The sequence below is a fragment of the Lethenteron reissneri genome, chromosome 18 (assembly GCF_015708825.2).
Source record: "Lethenteron reissneri isolate LAM-NWPU_2019-01 chromosome 18, ASM1570882v1, whole genome shotgun sequence".
In the NCBI taxonomy this organism is placed as follows: domain Eukaryota; kingdom Metazoa; phylum Chordata; class Hyperoartia; order Petromyzontiformes; family Petromyzontidae; genus Lethenteron; species Lethenteron reissneri.
Window position 1 is genome coordinate 15,063,373 of NC_083796.1, and position 17,193 is coordinate 15,080,565.

The following is a 17,193-nucleotide window of genomic DNA, read 5'->3' on the forward strand; positions in this document are numbered from 1 at the left end:
ACACACAGCGTGTAGACGTAGACAGACACACACAGCGTGTGGACGTAGAGACAGACACACACACAGCGTGTAGACGTAGAGACACACACACAGCGTGTAGACGTAGACACACACATCGTGTAGACGTAGAGACACACACACAGCGTGTGGACGTAGAGACAGACACACACAGCGTGTAGACGTAGAGACAGACACACACAGCGTGTAGACGTAGAGACAGACACACACAGCGTGTAGACGTAGAGACAGACACACACAGCGTGTAGACGTAGAGACAGACACACACACAGCGTGTAGACGTAGAGACAGACACACACAGCGTGTAGACGTAGAGACAGACACACACAGCGTGTAGACGTAGAGACAGACACACACAGCGTGTAGACGTAGAGACAGACACACACAGCGTGTAGACGTAGAGACAGACACACACACAGCGTGTAGACGTAGAGACAGACACACACAGCGTGTAGACGTAGAGACAGACACACACACAGCGTGTGGACGTAGAGACACACACACGTGTGGACGGCGTGTGCGCTGTCCACCGCAGTTGCCGCTGCTGGGCAGCAGTCGGCGCTGTGTCACTACACAGCCATCAAGACACTGGCATTGCGCAACGTGGACCTGGGTATAACAACACGGACAGCACAAGCAGTGTCAACCCTGCGGAGTGCAGCCGGAGAGGAACCTGTCGCGTCTGATTAAACACATTCCTGCTGCGGAGGAGGGAGCTGGTAGGAACGTTGGGTTGCTCGGTCAATGGCCAGGGTCAACAGCGGCGTGGTGTATTCCGCAAATATGCCCGACTGTGAGGGCGGGCACAAGCCGGCGTGAGTAGGTTAAACGTTGAGTTTTATAAGGGCACCACGGGGTGACCAGCCCCTCCCCATCCAGCCCCACCCCTCCCACCCCCCACCCAGCCCCTCCCTGCACGACGAACGGACGGACACAATAATCCCCTGTGGGCTGGTGGAACCAGTGGGTTCCAACCAGTACAAGTGGAACAGAAAGAGCGGCAGGGTGGCGTCGTGGTGACACTCGGCTCCCACGAGAGAAGGGTTCCATTGGGCGGTTCTGTCCCTCTGAGCTCCCCGTCTCCTCCCTCCCGCCAGCTCCCTCGGCCTTGCACAGAGACGTCCCAAGGCTGAGATCTTGCGCGCGAGTTGTCGCCGCTGTCGATCGCACACAGACGAAATGCCCCCTGCTGGAGGCACCGTGCAGCGTGCCTCTTGAGGCGTCCTCGTCCGTCTCGCACCGCCATTTGCTCGGCCGCTCTCACTGCAGCGGTGCACGTGGCAGACGCCGAGTCCTGCACCGGCCCGTTACGTCACAACACGCATCTCAACATACTCTGCATGACGTCACGTGTACGTTCGAACATGCACGATATCGCACTGTGAATATCATCGGCATGACGTCACGTGTACGTTTGAACATGCACGATATCGCACTGTGAATATCATCGGCATGACGTCACGTGTGCGTTTGAACATATACGACGTCGCACAGTGAATATCATCGGCATGACGTCACGTGTGCGTTTGAACATGCACGACGTCGCACAGTGAATATCATCAGCATGACGTTGCGCGCGTCCAGCGAAGACAACCCGCGTGACGTCACGCACCAGAAGTGCAACACATTCTGCATGACGTCACGACGCCAGTTTGAACACTCGGTGAGCTGGCTCGTCGGATGAGCGGTGACGTCGGGGACGGTGGCCGCGCGTGCCGCGCCGCGTCGTTGTGAACGCGTTTTTAAAATCACGTGGCGAGGCGCGGCAGTGAGGCGAGAATCTCCCGGTCCCTCCCTGGCGAACCCTGCGACAGCGGTGGGCAGTGTCACTGTGTGTGTCACTGTGTGTCACTGTGTGTGTCAGTGTGTGTGTCAGTGTGTCACTGTGTGTGTCAGTGTGTGTGTCAGTGTGTCACTGTGTGTGTCAGTGTGTGTGTGTCACTGTGTGTGTGTCAGTGTGACGATTATCTGAACCGGTCCCGGGCCTCCCCTAGGTTGACTCAGCCTCAAATGAGTACCTGGTGCGATGTGTAAACATCGCCACGAGGGAGACAAAGGCGGGCGTGGTGTTGGCCACCCATCCTCTCGTGTACCGTGCCGGCCTTCATAGGAGTTCGTTAACAGCACTTGCCCCTAGTCTGCTAAGGCTATAGGGGGGATCTTTATCTTTGTCACAGTGTGTCACTGTGTGTGTCAGTGTGTCACTGTGTGTGTCACTGTGTCACTATGTGTATCAGTGTGTCACTGTGTGTCACTGTGTCACTATGTGTGTCAGTGTGTCACTGTGTGTGTCACTGTGTCACTATGTGTATCAGTGTGTCACTGGGTGTGTCACTGTGTCACTATGTGTATCAGTGTGTCACTGTGTGTGTCACTGTGTCACTATGTGTATCAATGTGTCACTGTGTGTGTCACTGTGTCACTATGTGTGTCAGTGTGTCACTGTGTCACTGTGTATCAGTGTGTCACTGTGTGTGTCACTGTGTCACTATGTGTATCGTGTGTGTCACTGTGTGTGTCACTGTGTCACTATGTGTATCAGTGTGTCACTGTGTGTGTCACTGTGTGTGTCACTGTGTCACTATGTGTGTCAGTGTGTCACTGTGTGTGTCATTGTGTGTGCGGCGCTGTCGGTGTGTCAGTCTATGCGTGTGTCGCTCTCGGTGTGTTTGACTTGTCAGAGTGTTTGTGTGTAACTCAGCGTGTCGCTGTCAGCGTGTCAGTCTGTGTGTGTCACTGTGTCACTGTGTATCACTGTGTCACTGTGTGTGTCACTGTGTGCCAGTCTGTGTGTGTCACTGTGTGTCACTGTGCCAGTCTGTGTGTGTCACTGTGTGTGTCACTGTGTGCCAGTCTGTGTGTGTCACTGTGTGTCACTGTGTGTGTCACTGTGTGTCACTGTGTGTGTCACTGTGTGCCAGTCTGTGTGTGTCACTGTGTGTGTCACTGTGTCGTTGGCTGTGTGCCACAACAATGTGTTGGTGCATATCGCACGGTGTGCATGTTCCACTGAGTTTGCGTGTGTCTACTAACGTCGTGTGTGCGTGTCACTTTGTGCGCTGTGCCTAACCGTGGCTGTAACTCCTGGACTGTCATTGTAAATTCATCATCACGTGGTTGTGGTTTTAGTGCACCGATTATCTTGCGATCACATCATCGGTTTTGGGCATTGTGGTTGCATGTGCGTTTGTTGTGGTTGTGATTCTGATCATTGCGGTGCTCGTGTGTCTCAGGTGGTACAATAGTTGTTGGTTGTTATTGTTGATATCCGCCTGCGGTGCTTGCTGATCGAGGCCATCGGCGGTGCAGAGGAGGACGAAATGAAACTCTCGCCTCGCCTCGCCCCGGTGGGGCCACACGGCGAGAGAGGCATTGGCTCTGGGTGGTGGGCACAAACTCCGTCTCGCTCACATCACAGGGGGCACGGCAACGCACGAGGCAGCAGCGCAGCGTGCAGTGGCGCAGACCGATATCACATTCGTGTGCGTGTGTCCAGCAGGCATGCTGGAGCCGGGAGGGTCGTCATTTTTGTATTCTTCTGTCAGACGTTACAGACGTGGACACTGCAGCAAGAGAGAAAAACAGCGTGGAGAAGCGATGATGCAAATGGGAGCAGAGTTGATATTAAGAGAGATGGTAACTCGGACTAAACAGGGGGACAGATGGGAGCAGGGATGATGTTAGGAGAGATGGTAACGCGGACTAAACAGGGGGACAGATGGGAGCAGAGATGATGTTAAGAGAGATGGTAACGCGGACTAAACAGGGGAACAGATGGGAGCAGGGATGATGTTAAGAGAGATGGTAACGCGGACTAAACAGGGGGACAGATGGGAGCAGAGATGATGTTAAGAGAGATGGTAACGCGGACTAAACAGGGGGACAGATGGAAGCAGAGATGATGTTAAGAGAGATGGTAACGCGGACTAAACAGGGGAACAGATGGGAGCAGGGATGATGTTAAGAGAGATGGTAACGCGGACTAAACAGGGGGACAGATGGGAGCAGAGATGATGTTAAGAGAGATGGTAACGCGGACTAAACAGGGGAACAGATGGGAGCAGGGATGAGAAGAGATCATGCAGAGAGCCAGGGAGGGATGCAGGGAAGCGGGCTGGGGGGGAGAAGCCTCGCCTGCGATCGCGGATCTTTAATGTTTAATGCGGCGGCAGTGATCGGTGATGCGGCGCGCAGAGACCCGGTGGCACACGCGCGCACACGTGGGTCGTGGATGTGTGCGCGCGCGTTCTCGATTGGCCCGGTGCATGTGCCGTGTACAGTGTTTGTGAATAATCAAGCAAAGGGGTCTGTTCATCCAGACAAATAATCAGAGCATGTTGAATCATCAGAGCAATGTGCCTTCTGGACCATTTTGTGTAAACGTGCTGTACATTTATTGGTGGTAGCATTGCAAAGAAGGACTTGGATGTGAGTCTACGCTGAGAGTGTTATTGGCGTTTGTGTAAATTAGTGAAAGCTTGCACACGTCCTACTATACCGGCGTGTTGTGAATCAAGACCAGTATTCCAGTGTGTCACGAATCAATACCAGTATTCCAATGTGTCACGAATCAATACCAGTACTGCATTCCAGTGTGTCGTGAATCTAGATCCCGATATACCGATGCTTTTAAAGGCAAACGTTCCCAACAGGGAGTCTGTGGCAGTCATCGAGGGAGTTGTAAAATGCCAACGGGTTTGTAGAAGTGAGCATTAGGGGTCCATAGCAAAGGGCAGTGCAGTCCTTTTGTTGAATAACCCCCCGCCCATCGAAGACAACACAAAAACAACACTGTCCAATTGGAAGAGCCCTTATCAGGGAAGTTCAGAGGAGGCTGACATAATCAGTGTTTAGAACGCCTGGGCAAGGCATTTCACAGCTGCCTGTTGTCAACAGTGGCTGTCTAATGTATTGATCCCTACCACAGCAATCGAATCCCCCACTGGTTCAGGGCTGAAAGCGGTCGATGAGCACTGCCCCGTGCTCATTTGACCGGGAAATCACCGCGTGTTGTGTTCCCTAGGAATGCCTCTCGCTGGTGCCGCTGCGCTGCTGTAGGCGGTGGGATCTGTGAGCTGCCGTCCGTCGCGGTGCCGGGAGGAGCCGGAAGGAGCCATGAGCTCGCGATGGGCCCCGTGGGAGGGAGTGGTGCGCACGTGCCAGCGCATGGCGCGGACCAAGACCCTCGACGCCGACCTCATGGAGACGTCGCTCACGCGCTGCCTTTCCACGCTCGACCTCACGCTGCTCGGCCTCGGAGGCATGGTGGGCTCGGGCCTCTACGTGCTCACGGGCACCGTGGCCAAGTCGATGGCGGGCCCGGCGGTCATCATCTCGTTCCTGTTGGCCGGCCTGGCCTCCATGCTGGCGGCGCTGTGCTACGCGGAGTTCGGAGCGCGGGCGCCGCGGGCCGGTTCGGCGTACCTCTACACGTACATGACCATGGGCGAGGTGTGGGCCTTCATGATCGGCTGGAACGTCGTGCTTGAGTACATGATCGGCGGCGCCGCCGTGGCGCGCGCCTGGAGCGGCTACTTCGACGCCATCTTCGAGCACAAGATCCAGAACTTCACCCTCACCCACGTCGCCTCCTGGGACGTGCCGTTCCTCGCCCACTACCCCGACTTCCTCGCCTGCGGGATTTTGTTTATCGCGACAATTTTGGTTTCCTTTGGCACCAAAGTATCCTCTTGGATCAACCACCTGTTCGCCGTCATCAGCATGGGGGCCATCCTTTTCATCCTCGTGTTCGGCTTCACACTGGCCGATCCGCAGAACTACAGCAAAAAGGAGGGCGGCTTCGCTCCGTTCGGATTCTCGGGCATTATGACGGGGACGGCCACGTGCTTCTTTGCCTTTGTCGGCTTCGACGTGATCGCGTCATCGAGCGAGGAGGCTCGGGACCCATCTCGCTCCGTTCCGGTGGCCACGGCGCTGTCGCTGGTCCTCGCCACGCTGGCCTACACCCTGGTGGCCACGGTGCTCACGCTCATGGTGCCCTGGCACTCGCTGGTGCCCGAGTCGGCGCTGTCAGATGCCTTCTCCCGCCGGGGGCACCCGTGGGCCGGCTTCATTGTCTCCACCGGCTCCATATGCGGTGAGGCTGTTGGCAGTGCCCCTTCAGCACTGCATACTGAGCATGGCAAATCCTCAACCGCCAGAGCAGACGTTGGGATTGTAGCTAAGCCCGAGCAGCTGACCACTGTTGTTCCGTTGTTCATGGGGTAAAATGTCTTGACAGGCTTCAAATTACAGTGACAGATCAACCCAGCGTATCATCCCTCTCGTGTTGATAAAATGAGTTTGGATTGGTGAAAAGTCATCAGTCATCCTACAGAGAACCTGATCCCCATCATGAACAAGGTGTAATTTTCACTTTCGGTTCAGGGCTGCTAACAGAGATGAAACCTGCACCATTACCTGTTTAGGAGGAAGCATCTAACTTAACGTCGACAGCTTGTAATGCTGTGGTGAGCTGTGTTTCATCGCTTTAGATTCTCCCGGAGGGAACGAATGACTGGGCAGTCAGACACGCAACAACACAGTACAGAAGAGAATGATTTACCCTTTCTGGCAATAATGCGGGTGTTAAGATGTTCAAACACCAAATAGGCAGCCATTACCAGGCAGCCATTACCAGGCAGCGTGCACAAGGGGGAGGGAGGGAGCCCCGGGTGACAGGGGCAGCAAAGAAGGAGTGACCTCCCGTCCAGCGACGACCCATGGTGTCTTACTGGAGGCCTCCATTAGGTGCCATCCATTTAGTACGTACGCATGGAGCGGGGAGGTGGGGCGTTAACCCAAACGCGTTCGCTTGCGTATGGGGGGTCTACTGACAATGTGCGTACGCATAGGAAACGGGGGGGGGGGGGGTGAAGCCTCGATAACAATTTGTCTACATCGGCCTTCAAATGAGCCACAGTTCAGTGTCTTCAGCTGTCAGACAACAAGTCCTGCCGGGAGAGGTGGGACTGTGGGAGAGGTCTCACTCGTGTGCCACCGTGCCCCTGACTGTTGCTCTCACGCAGCTCAGCAACATCAGTGGCCAAGGCACGCAACTTAATTATTTAATGCAGCCGGCGGTGGACTGTCTGTTTGCTTAAACACGTTAATATTATTAATCCTTGATCGTTTCTGCGTGGATTAAATATCGGCCGTTCTTTATGATTCGGGGTGGGGGGTGGGCGTCAAACGAACGTACACAGGTGGGGGGGGGGGGGTAAAGGGTACGCGTCCGTACAGGGAGGGGGGGAGGGGTCAAGTTTTGACAGATTTTTGCGTACGTACTAAATGGATGGCCTCTTAATGCTCTAATCTCAAAGCAAACGAATGTAGCGCTTGCCCTTTAACACTGTTGTTGTCATTGCTACTCAGCTCAACAATGGACTGTGTCGCTCATTTATTGGACAACTTGCAGCTGATTAAGGATAGCTAAAAAAAACTGACCTTCTCAACAAGGATTCAACAATGTCGTGATTGGAACTTGCCGACTTTGCTGTTTTCGCCAATTTTTTTTTAAATAAGAAATTCAATCTTTAGCCAACCTTCCCGTGAGACCCCGACGATGCCGCGTGATATGTGTTAGCGGTGGTGGAGCGGTCAGCGCTGCGCTACGAACCCAGAGACCCGAGTTCGATTCCCGCTCACGGCCAACACCAGTGACGAATATCTGAACTGGTCCTGGGCCTCCCCTCGCCTCAAATGAGTACCTGATGAGGTGTGTAAACATCGCCACTGGGGAGACAAAGGCGGTCGGACGTGGTGCTGGCCACCCACCCCTCGTGTGCCATGCCGACCTTCATAGGTGCTTGCTAACAGCACTTGCCCCAATAGTCTGTTACAGGCTATACGGGGGATCTTTGTCTTTATATATACGATCGCGTCTGTTTGAACGTCCTAACAGGGCTGTGTTCCAGGATGCACGTGAACATGTGGTGTGTACAGTTACTAATCAGTTTGCATTCATAAAGCATCTTTATGCAACCACATCTCGCATTTAATTATTCGGTGTGCCCGCTTGTTTTGAAGAATTTATGCAGGAATTTTCTGCAGGAAATGCCGTACACTTGCATTTTTGCATGAAAGCCATTTAACTGTGTCAGCATCGTGGATTGGTTTTGCGTGCACTCCTCCCTGCACTAAACGGAAGCTCCCTGCCTGGTCGGCTGGAAAATGTTCATTTAAAGCCTAATTTGCAGTTGTAATACAATGAATTTAACTTCATGTAGCATCATCATACAATCGTATCTCAAAACCCTTGCATAATGTGCCGCATTTACATCACAAGGTGGGGGGCAAATGTACATCTGTAGAACGTCTTTCGCGCCGTACACAGCCAACCGGGCGAATCGGAAGTGGGGGGGAAGGACAGCAGGAAGAAGAAAGATACATATATCGTGAAGTACATTGGTTCCCAGTGTAAAATATACACTCTGCCCAACTCCCAGCTCTCTCCCCGGCCAGGAGTATCAACCCCGTGTCACCGTTTCATAGGAATGTGACATTTCTAGCACTTCCTTGGGGCCTCCAGCAGAGAAGGCCCGCCGCTCCCTTGCCCGTTTTAACAGGGCCGCTGTGACACCTTGACACCTCCGGTCGTTTGTTCAGTACGATAGTCCATGGGCGTGAAGGAAACCTGTCCGCCTAACGTCCGTGATGGTCCGTGTCTCCCCCCCCCCCCCCCCAGCGATGAACACCGTGCTGCTGAGCAGCCTCTTCTCGTTGCCGCGCATCATCTACGCGATGGCCGACGACGGGCTCTTCTTCTCCGTCTTCTCTCACCTGCACGCCGTCACCAAGGTTCCCGTCAACGCCATCGTGGTGTTCGGAACACTGACGGCCGTGCTGGCCACGCTGTTCGACCTGGAGGCGCTCGTGCAGTTCCTGTCCATCGGCACGCTGCTGGCGTACACCTTTGTAGCGGCGAGCATCATCGTGCTGCGCTACCAGCCCGACCGCACCTTGCAGGTGTGTGCCGCCAGCGCCCGGCGCACGCCATGGGGGGCGGGGGCGGGGGGGAGCGGTGCTACCCCATGCACAAGCGATATCCTATTTCACTCTTGTTCTGCGCTATTATTCGGTACTTAGCGCCTGTGTGTCATTGGGAAAATGAGAGAGAAGTTATTTGGGCAGTTGGAGGGAATAATGGAAATGAGGTACAGCTGGGACACAAGATAATTATTCCCAGATCAATTACAAAATCACCCCACCGTCTTCAGGTGGTCTCACCCTCGTGTCTACGTCTTCATCTCACTTCACTCCCCCTCTGCATGCTCTCTGTCTGTTACAGAGAACCACTTCCGTCTCTCAATCCCCTCCGTCGTACTCCGCTCAGAGGTTGCGCCTTTGCCCCCTGGTCTTTTGCACTGTCAATCCCATATCCTTGTTCAAGTCCAGGCTTCCTCTTCATGCTACATTTACACGTCTCAATTCTTTATTCCAAGGCACTGGATAAGAGCTGTGAGTAAGCAGCTGTGCAATGTGATCAAAGCCACAAGACAGCTACTGACAGGCATAAGAGAGTGATGAGAGGTTGTAAGTTAAAATTCTTGTCAGAGGTCAATTCGGCCCATCATCACTGCAGAGCCAATGAACTGAGCACCGCTGTATGGGAAGTCAACGGTGGATGGACTGCCCTGGGATAGAGAGCAGAGCAGGCAGTGACCGCACCCCACCGTGCTGCGCCCGCAGAGCGAGTTCCTGGACATCTCGCCGGACAAGGAAGGCGAGCGGCGCGACACGGCCGGCTACGAGTCGTTCTCGGACAAGCTGCGTCTCGTGGGGAAGCAGCGGGGAGAAACAGACGCGCGGCAGGCCGGCTGCCTCAAGGCCAGGTACTCCGACGCCGCCGAACGACCACGCTGCCCGCAACCGCACCTCCGCCGCATTGTTCTTTGTCATAGATTTTTGGGTTTAACCACGTAATGATCTGGCAAGATTTGGTCGTAAGACCCTCCACTACCCAACACAGCCAAACAAATTGTCATGTGTAGAAGCATTTATCACACCAATCGTAATTTCAGCTCACCAGTAAGTTGAAGAACGATTCTCACAACCAAATGTATCCATCAGATACGACGTTTTGTCGAACGACACCGAGCATCTTCAGAACTAGATCGAGGGAGTCGGAATAAAATCTAGGAAGTCTAAATTATTCTAAATTGTTATTTAGGAATGTGTAAAATCTGGCTCAGGGCTGTAAACGGGAGATGACCACTGCCTCTCGATGCTTGCTCCAGCTGGAAATGACATTGGCTTTGACTGCGGTGATGCTGTAGTGACGGATGTATTCGCTGGCGCTAGGTTTGAGTGTCTTCTGCGGGTGCTGGCGCCGTGCGGCCCGGGCGAGGCGGTGGTGGTGTGCGTGGTGGCGCTGCTCGTGTGCGCCACCTCGCTCGCCTCCATGCTCGTGTTTGGCTCCTCGCACCTGCACCTGCCGACGTGGGCCTTCGCGCTCTTCCTCTCCATCTTCGGCCTGGGCTTCCTCGTCAGCGTGATGCTCATTGCCGCTCACGAGCAGAATCGCGGTCCCACTACCTTCTTGGTGGGTGCCTGCTTTGCGTGATTCACGCAGCGGCTTTCACGTCAGCAGAGCTTTCACTCCACTCGTGAACAAGCGTGTTGTATATTCAGAGCGCTACGTCACCGGCACACGCCATCAACTGTCTTGTGGAGAACAACTGAGGCCCAGAGTCTTCCCCGCGTGATCTCATTGAGGCTCAACACCGTGTGGGACTGCAGGTTCCGTGTGTGCCATTCCTGCCGGCCCTGAGCATGCTCATCAACATCACCCTGATGCTGAAGCTCAACTACATGACGTGGGTGCGCTTCATGGTGTGGATCGTTGTCGGTGAGTTCCAGTGTCAGCCACCAGTGGCAGCGATGGACGTGTGCATTGGGGTGCGGCAGTAGTGTGGTCTGCCACTCGTTGCAGAGGTTAAAATCCCGCAGGCTGCCCCGTATATTACTGCCGGTGTATTTAACTGAAATATAGGCACCGTTTTCTTTGGTCCAAATTTGCCAAATTAGAAAAATTGCCTGCAAATTAATCAATTGAGATTACGCACAGCAATATCAACTCCTTACTGTGAAACTACTGCAGTCTACGTGCCTTCGTGATGGCCTTGTGCTATAAGAATGGCGTGAATACCCAATGAACTAAAATATTTAATTATTATTAAATGATTCATCTATTCCAGGCGATTATTGTCAGAATGTATTCATTTTTTGAATAACAATCAATTACCCTTATTCAAAGTGTATGTAAATGTTTCACTTAACTTAACAGCTAGAAAAAAATTGACAGCACAAACCAGAGAGCAAGTACAGCCAAGGTAGGACACTTGAGAATACAAGCACAGGGGAATTCAGATGAGACGATACAAATGAGACCACAGAAATGAGACTCACAGTACAAGAGTGACAGACTGTACTAACGAGATCAAACATACAGCATGAGTGAGAGAGCCACGTGACCCCCTTGTGTGTTGTGCCGACCTTCCTGGCTGCACGCGAACAGCATTTCCCCCTACATGTGGGATCTTCGTGTGTGTGTGTGTTCAGGCATGTTCATCTACCTGTCGTACGGGATGTGGCACAGCAAGGAGCGGCTGCGGGAGCCGGCTCCGCGCACGGTGACCGCGCGCTACGTCGTCATCCCCAGTGGCCGTCTCTCCGAGAGCCTGCAGCCCGTGCAGCCCCCGGGGGACAGGCCCTGCAGCCTCAGCGACAGCGACAGCGACGCCGAGTTGGACGGCGTCTCCAACCGCCAGAGATAGGTGCCTGCAGGCCTCGGGGGCTGAGGCCTCCTGTAGGCCTCAGAGTCTTTCTGGGACTCGGGGTCTCACTGGTCCTCGGGGACTTACTGGGACTCAGGGTCTCACTGGGACTCGGGGTCTCCCTGGGCCTCAGGGCCTCGGGGGGCCTCGAGGTCTCACTGGGACTCATTGTCTCACTGGGCCTCGGGGTCTTCCTGGGCCTCGGGGGGCCTCAAGATCTGGTTGGGCTGCACGCGAAGTGAAGTTGCCCCTGCTGAGGGCGCAGGGCTGCTTTGTGGAGAACGCTCGCTCGTTGCAGGTGACGTCTGGCTGCACTGAGCACGTGGACGCGTTCAGCGTTTGTCGGAATCCTTAATGAGAGGCGGGCGCCACACAGCATCGAAAGACACCCTCCGCAGTTAATTTAAAGGAAGACGCAATGCAAAAACCCCACATTGGTTGACATTTTATGATGTGAACAAAACATCCATTTATGGCAATGTCCAGTTTAAACGGAGTGAAGGGGTGGGGGGCATGGCTTGAGAAGGCCTTCATCCAGTAGTGAATAGCTACCGGATGACGATGGGGGGGATAGTGCTACCTTTTCAGGTTTTAAATTCCCCTCCGTGCTGGGCCTCGTAGACTGGAGCTGCTCCCACCGCACAGCCCCGTGGCATGCCTGGGCTGGTGGCGCTCTCCTCTCCTCGTGTGTAACGGTAACCACCCTAGAGGGCGCTGTGGCCCTCTGTCTGGCTGTCACATGGCCCTTACTCGCAATTAGCTCTCTTAACATTGGAAGCTTCAGACGCCCTTAAAGCCCATTAAGGCAGTCGAGGTTTGCACCTGCAAGGTAAAATATTTCAGTTTTGTTTTGCGTCTTTCTTTAAACGTTTAATGTGCAATCCCATGTTGAACTAAGTACAGAGCAGTTTGAGTTCTCGTTCACCGTTGTTTGCGCCAAAGTCACTCAAGCTCAGAGGTATTTCAATGTTTAATTGAAAATTGTAAAATTGTTCCTTGGTGTACACAGAACACATATAACTTCTACTTCGTACAGTTGACATGAAAATTGCAAACCATTTTACTTTCAAATATATATTTATTTAAAGCCTTGTCAATCAAAGGTCAAAAGATTTGATGTTTTAAAATGAATGTGTTGGCTGTCGTTGCATGAGAATGGCTATTCCCTGAGACCAGCCAACCAAAACATCAACAGCCTTACCCCGCAAAGAGAAAATACTTCGTCTTTTTTATTATTATTTAGTCAACCTATGTGGTCGTGAGTAGAGAAGCGTTCATGTAATTTAACTTCTCAGTCCTTGTATACCTTACACATTCCGCTCTCTAGGCTCTCTTACCATTCCTGCTGTGCGTGCTGGGCGTATACAAAGACAAAGCTCCCCCGTGTATCCCCTAACAGACCTGAGGAGCAAGTGCTGTTAGTGAGTAGCAGCACCGATGAAGACCAGCACAGCACACGCGGGGGTGGGTGGCCAGCACCACGCCCAGAGACGCCTTCATCTCCCCAGTGGCGATGTTTACACACCGCACCAGATACTCACGCGAGGCCCAGGACCGGTTCCGATAATCGTCACCAGTGTTGGTGGCCCTGAGCAGGCATGGAACTGGGTTCACCACGTATGTACACACACACACAGCCAGGTCCAGTTGTTGAGCTTAGCCACAGGTCTTACTGCACATTCGCCTTGGCCACTGCCTACAACCCATGAGTCGTGAGTTGTAGCCCTGGCCACCCTCCTAGTAACTGCAAGTAACATTTATGCCCACAGGTGGTTGGATTGCTAAGCACAGTATGTGTGCATGTACAGCCCTTTTGTCATTCCACTGCTGGATGAGGACCTCCCACCGCCAAGTGGGTTGTGGGGATCATTTGACCATACTTCACCATATTTGTCAGCGCGTATTCGTGACGGACGGGGACCGTAGACGTGTGACTATAGAAGTACAGTACAGTAAAATATAACAAGTGATTTTCTGCACTGACCTCTGCTGGTCACATAACTAAGTCAATAAAAAACCTGTCACTACAAAGTTGGAACCCATCCAAGAAGTAACCAGGCTCAACCAAGCTTAGCTTCTGAGATCTGATGAGATATTTGGCATTTGAAAAACTACACTTGCATAACACATTCCAGTGAACACACATATTTTGCTAAAAGCGATTGTGTTGCTGTTGTTAGCTTAGTTACAACAGTGCAGGTTTCAGGTTCACAAGCCCGTGGCAACTTCTAAACCGCAGCACGCTCGGAGGAGCAGCAGCTGGGAATGCAGAGCCCCCAGTGCCACCCTCAGTGACGGGGAAACACGGAGACCCTGGAGAGAACTTCGATTCTTCCTCCTGGCTGGGGCCAGAGGTCACTGCATTTCGCTGGACACTAGAGGTGGCTGCGCACTGCTTGTTGTGTTTAGTTTGTCGTCCTTCCCCCCGCACCTCCGATCAGCACGGTTGGCTACGTACGGTGCGAAAGACGCCCGACATATACGTACATTCATCAAACTTAATCATTCGCTTTCTCGCAAACCATGAGCCGACTGTGACATGTTGTGCCATCGCGGTACGGACACGTCATTCAGCGTCCGTTGAGTTGTAAGATGTTCGGGTTGTACCGACAGCGCGTTGTGGGAGGCGCTACTTTGTTGTGTGGGTTACATTCACCTTTTGCACAACGCCGCGCCCGCTCGGGATGCATCGGCCCTTCTCGGCACAATTCCATAAGTAGCCGTGCGCATTATATCTTTTGATACTATTGACGCACTGCACGTTCTGGTGTGTGAATAGTATGTTACAGCTGCTATCCAGATAAAAATGCCCTTCATGATGCTCGGTTTTTTTTGCGGAATGTAATCCCATTTCCTCTTTGGGATTACGTACCGCAGTCATCGCCTCCTCCTGGCAGACTCGTGTCTCTTTGCAGACCAGGCATCAAGTCCCCTTGTGCCGCACAAAGATAGCTGTCACTGGGGGTGCCCTTTCAAATGTGTTCAGATGCGATGCGATGCAAAGCACTCTTGAGACGGACCGGTATGTGATATCATCATTATTACTTACTGCGCGTTGTGACTTTTATTTGTCGTAAGTCCTAGTTTTGTTGTTTTGCACGTACAGGTTACGAGATATAAGAGTATCTCAGCAGGAGTAGCTTGTGTTTAGTGGGAAATTGTGCAATGTTCTGTTTCCTCGTTTGTATATCATTATTATGCAGTCCACCACACTCAAACCTTTTATTTTCCCCCGGGCGTATTTAAGATGAGAAGCTCTCATGTCGATGGAAATCCATATAACTTGGTGGCAATGCATGCAGGCTGAGACAAACTACTATAAAACACCTGTTGATTGGGACAGCGGAGCTGCTGACCATAGCACGAAGCCTCAGTACCACACAAACCCAGTAGAGGGTAGACACGCAGCATTGACACCACGACTCGCGCGATGGCGAATGCAACTGCATTGTTGAACACACCACAGAGTAGCAGCAGCAGCCCTTACTACAAACATCTGTGAATAATCGCAGCAGTGAGATGGTAGTGTTAACGTGTGCTGATGATCCTTACCCAGTGTAAAGCAGTATAACAACCTTCTGCCTTGAAACGTTATGAAGGCCACGTCTTCAGCAGCGTGACTGGCTTGGTCGAGCCACGCCGTGCACACGCAGGCCCTACCGCTGGGCTTCCATGGCTTTGCGGTTGTCCCGCGATGCTGCGTGACGTGAACCCTGCAGATCGATTATTAAAAACGCATTCGAGTGACTCGCTGCAATCGCTAAACCGCGTTGCTGTTGTCCTGCACAAGCACCCACTGTGATTGGCTTCATTTGCATTGACGCGTTCACAGGTTGCATTCCTACTTGTTCTAAAATGTACAGAATTCCATATTTGCAGCGGGAACGTGGATTGTGTCGGACAACGCCCCCCTCCGTGGGCGGTGCACCCACCACGGGCCTTAACGTGACCGAGAGATCCATCAGGATGCGATGGCTTTTTGCGCCACGCGAGGCCGTGGCTGTTTGACGGTTGTGTAAGCCACGTGCTCTTCGAGTCCGTAACCACATTGCGACCCGAACCTCTCCCGTGATCGAACCGCAACCAAAGGCCCACGGAGTCGTGCGTCGTGTGCCGCGCTGTCCTGAAGACACGTGTGGGAGTAGCTTCGTTGTGTCCAGTGAGGTCTGTGCTTGATGTTGACAGTGGAGAGTAGACGTTGTGTTTCACCCTCACTTCGGAATCCGCCTGCCCCAGTGGCCGTGCCCCTCGCACCTCCTTCACGATGAGCGAACGTGGCATCACGTCGTCACGTGAATATTCTGGTGATGAGTTGCTAACGCGCGCCGCCTGTCACGGGACGTGCCTGTCACTGATGTGAGCCGTGGCGGTGTGGACAGCGGCGACTGTAGATGACGGGGACTGTGACGCCGAGACGTGAATTGTCCGCTGTGAAGAGTGCGCGTGTTGTGAGTCTACTGGTACGGTGGTGGTTGTGTCGGTCGACACGATGCCGACCGCGCTGGAGGAGGAGGAAGGCTCTGCCACTGTCTGCGTCTGGATCAGTGGCGGATCGAAGGGGGGGAGGAGGCGATGGGGGTAATAGCCCCCCCCCCCACCCCAAAATCAAAAAATTAATTGGTATTGCAGGTACACTGATATATTCCATAGAAATTACGTTCAATGGTTTGTGTTGTTATCATTGACGTGTGGCCATATTTTAAAAGCTTGACATTTCGGAACCGCGCCCCTACCATGGGAAGTTGCTCAATTCGCCTCTGGTCTGCACGTGGCTGGTGAGTGCAGTGGGCCGGGAGAGTGACTGGTGCTTACTTTTATGTTATTTAATGGTTGTCGGTGGTGTTGTGTTACGTTAACTTATTTCAAAGTGATTTGAAATCTTATATATTTTTTTAAAAACTGGAGTAATTTACATTTTACAAAGGTTATGAATTATTATTGTCCTTGTAAAGTATGTAATAAATGTGTACCGAAGCATCTCTGATTCTTCCTGCTACTACTCACACTCTTTTTGAAATGTGATTCACTTGTGAATGTATGCACGTGTGTGTGTGAGTAACACATTCCTGCGGAGGGAGCTGGTAGGAACGTTGGGTTGCTCGGTCAATGACCAGGGTCAACGGCCACGTGGTGTATTCCGCAAATATGGCGGACTGTGAGGGCGGGCACAAGCCGGCGTGAGTAGGGTTGAACGTTGAGTTTTATAAGGGCACCACGGGGTGACCAGCCCCTCCCCACCCAGCCCCACCCCTCCCACCCCCCACCCAGCCCCACCCTCCCCACCCAGCCCCTCCCCACCCTCCCTTCTCCACCCAGCCCCACCCCTCCCATTTTTGGATGCACGACGGACGAACACAATAATCCCCTGTGGGCTGGTGTAACCAGGAGGTTCCTACTA

At 53.0% G+C, this 17,193-nt stretch overlaps 1 protein-coding gene across 2 annotated transcripts; it reads left to right on the forward strand.

Moving 5' to 3' along the window:
- Window positions 1-1,723: 1,723 nt before the first annotated feature.
- Window positions 1,724-16,800, forward strand: LOC133343916 (cationic amino acid transporter 4-like). Of its 2 annotated transcripts, none has more exons than XM_061553925.1 (7): window positions 1,724-1,834; window positions 5,042-6,115; window positions 8,705-8,985; window positions 9,709-9,851; window positions 10,321-10,561; window positions 10,759-10,867; window positions 11,581-16,800. In XM_061553925.1, exons 2-7 carry the CDS (start codon window positions 5,134-5,136, stop codon window positions 11,793-11,795), a joined length of 1,971 nt encoding a protein of 656 aa, XP_061409909.1. In that variant the 5' UTR covers window positions 1,724-1,834; window positions 5,042-5,133; the 3' UTR covers window positions 11,796-16,800. The 2 variants fall into 2 exon arrangements, with proteins under 2 accessions (XP_061409909.1, XP_061409910.1); XM_061553926.1 differs by having other exon boundaries at window positions 1,788-1,834; window positions 5,077-6,115.
- The last annotated feature ends 393 nt before the right edge of the window (window positions 16,801-17,193 follow it).

Coding starts and splice junctions, on each gene's coding strand:
- LOC133343916 (XM_061553925.1), top strand. CDS start 5,134: ATGAGCTCGCGATGGGCCCCGTGGGAGGGAGTGGTGCGCACGTGCCAG. Junction 10,562..10,758: donor GCGGTCCCACTACCTTCTTG/GTGGGTGCCTGC, acceptor GTGGGACTGCAG/GTTCCGTGTGTGCCATTCCT. Junction 10,868..11,580: donor CATGGTGTGGATCGTTGTCG/GTGAGTTCCAGT, acceptor GTGTGTGTTCAG/GCATGTTCATCTACCTGTCG.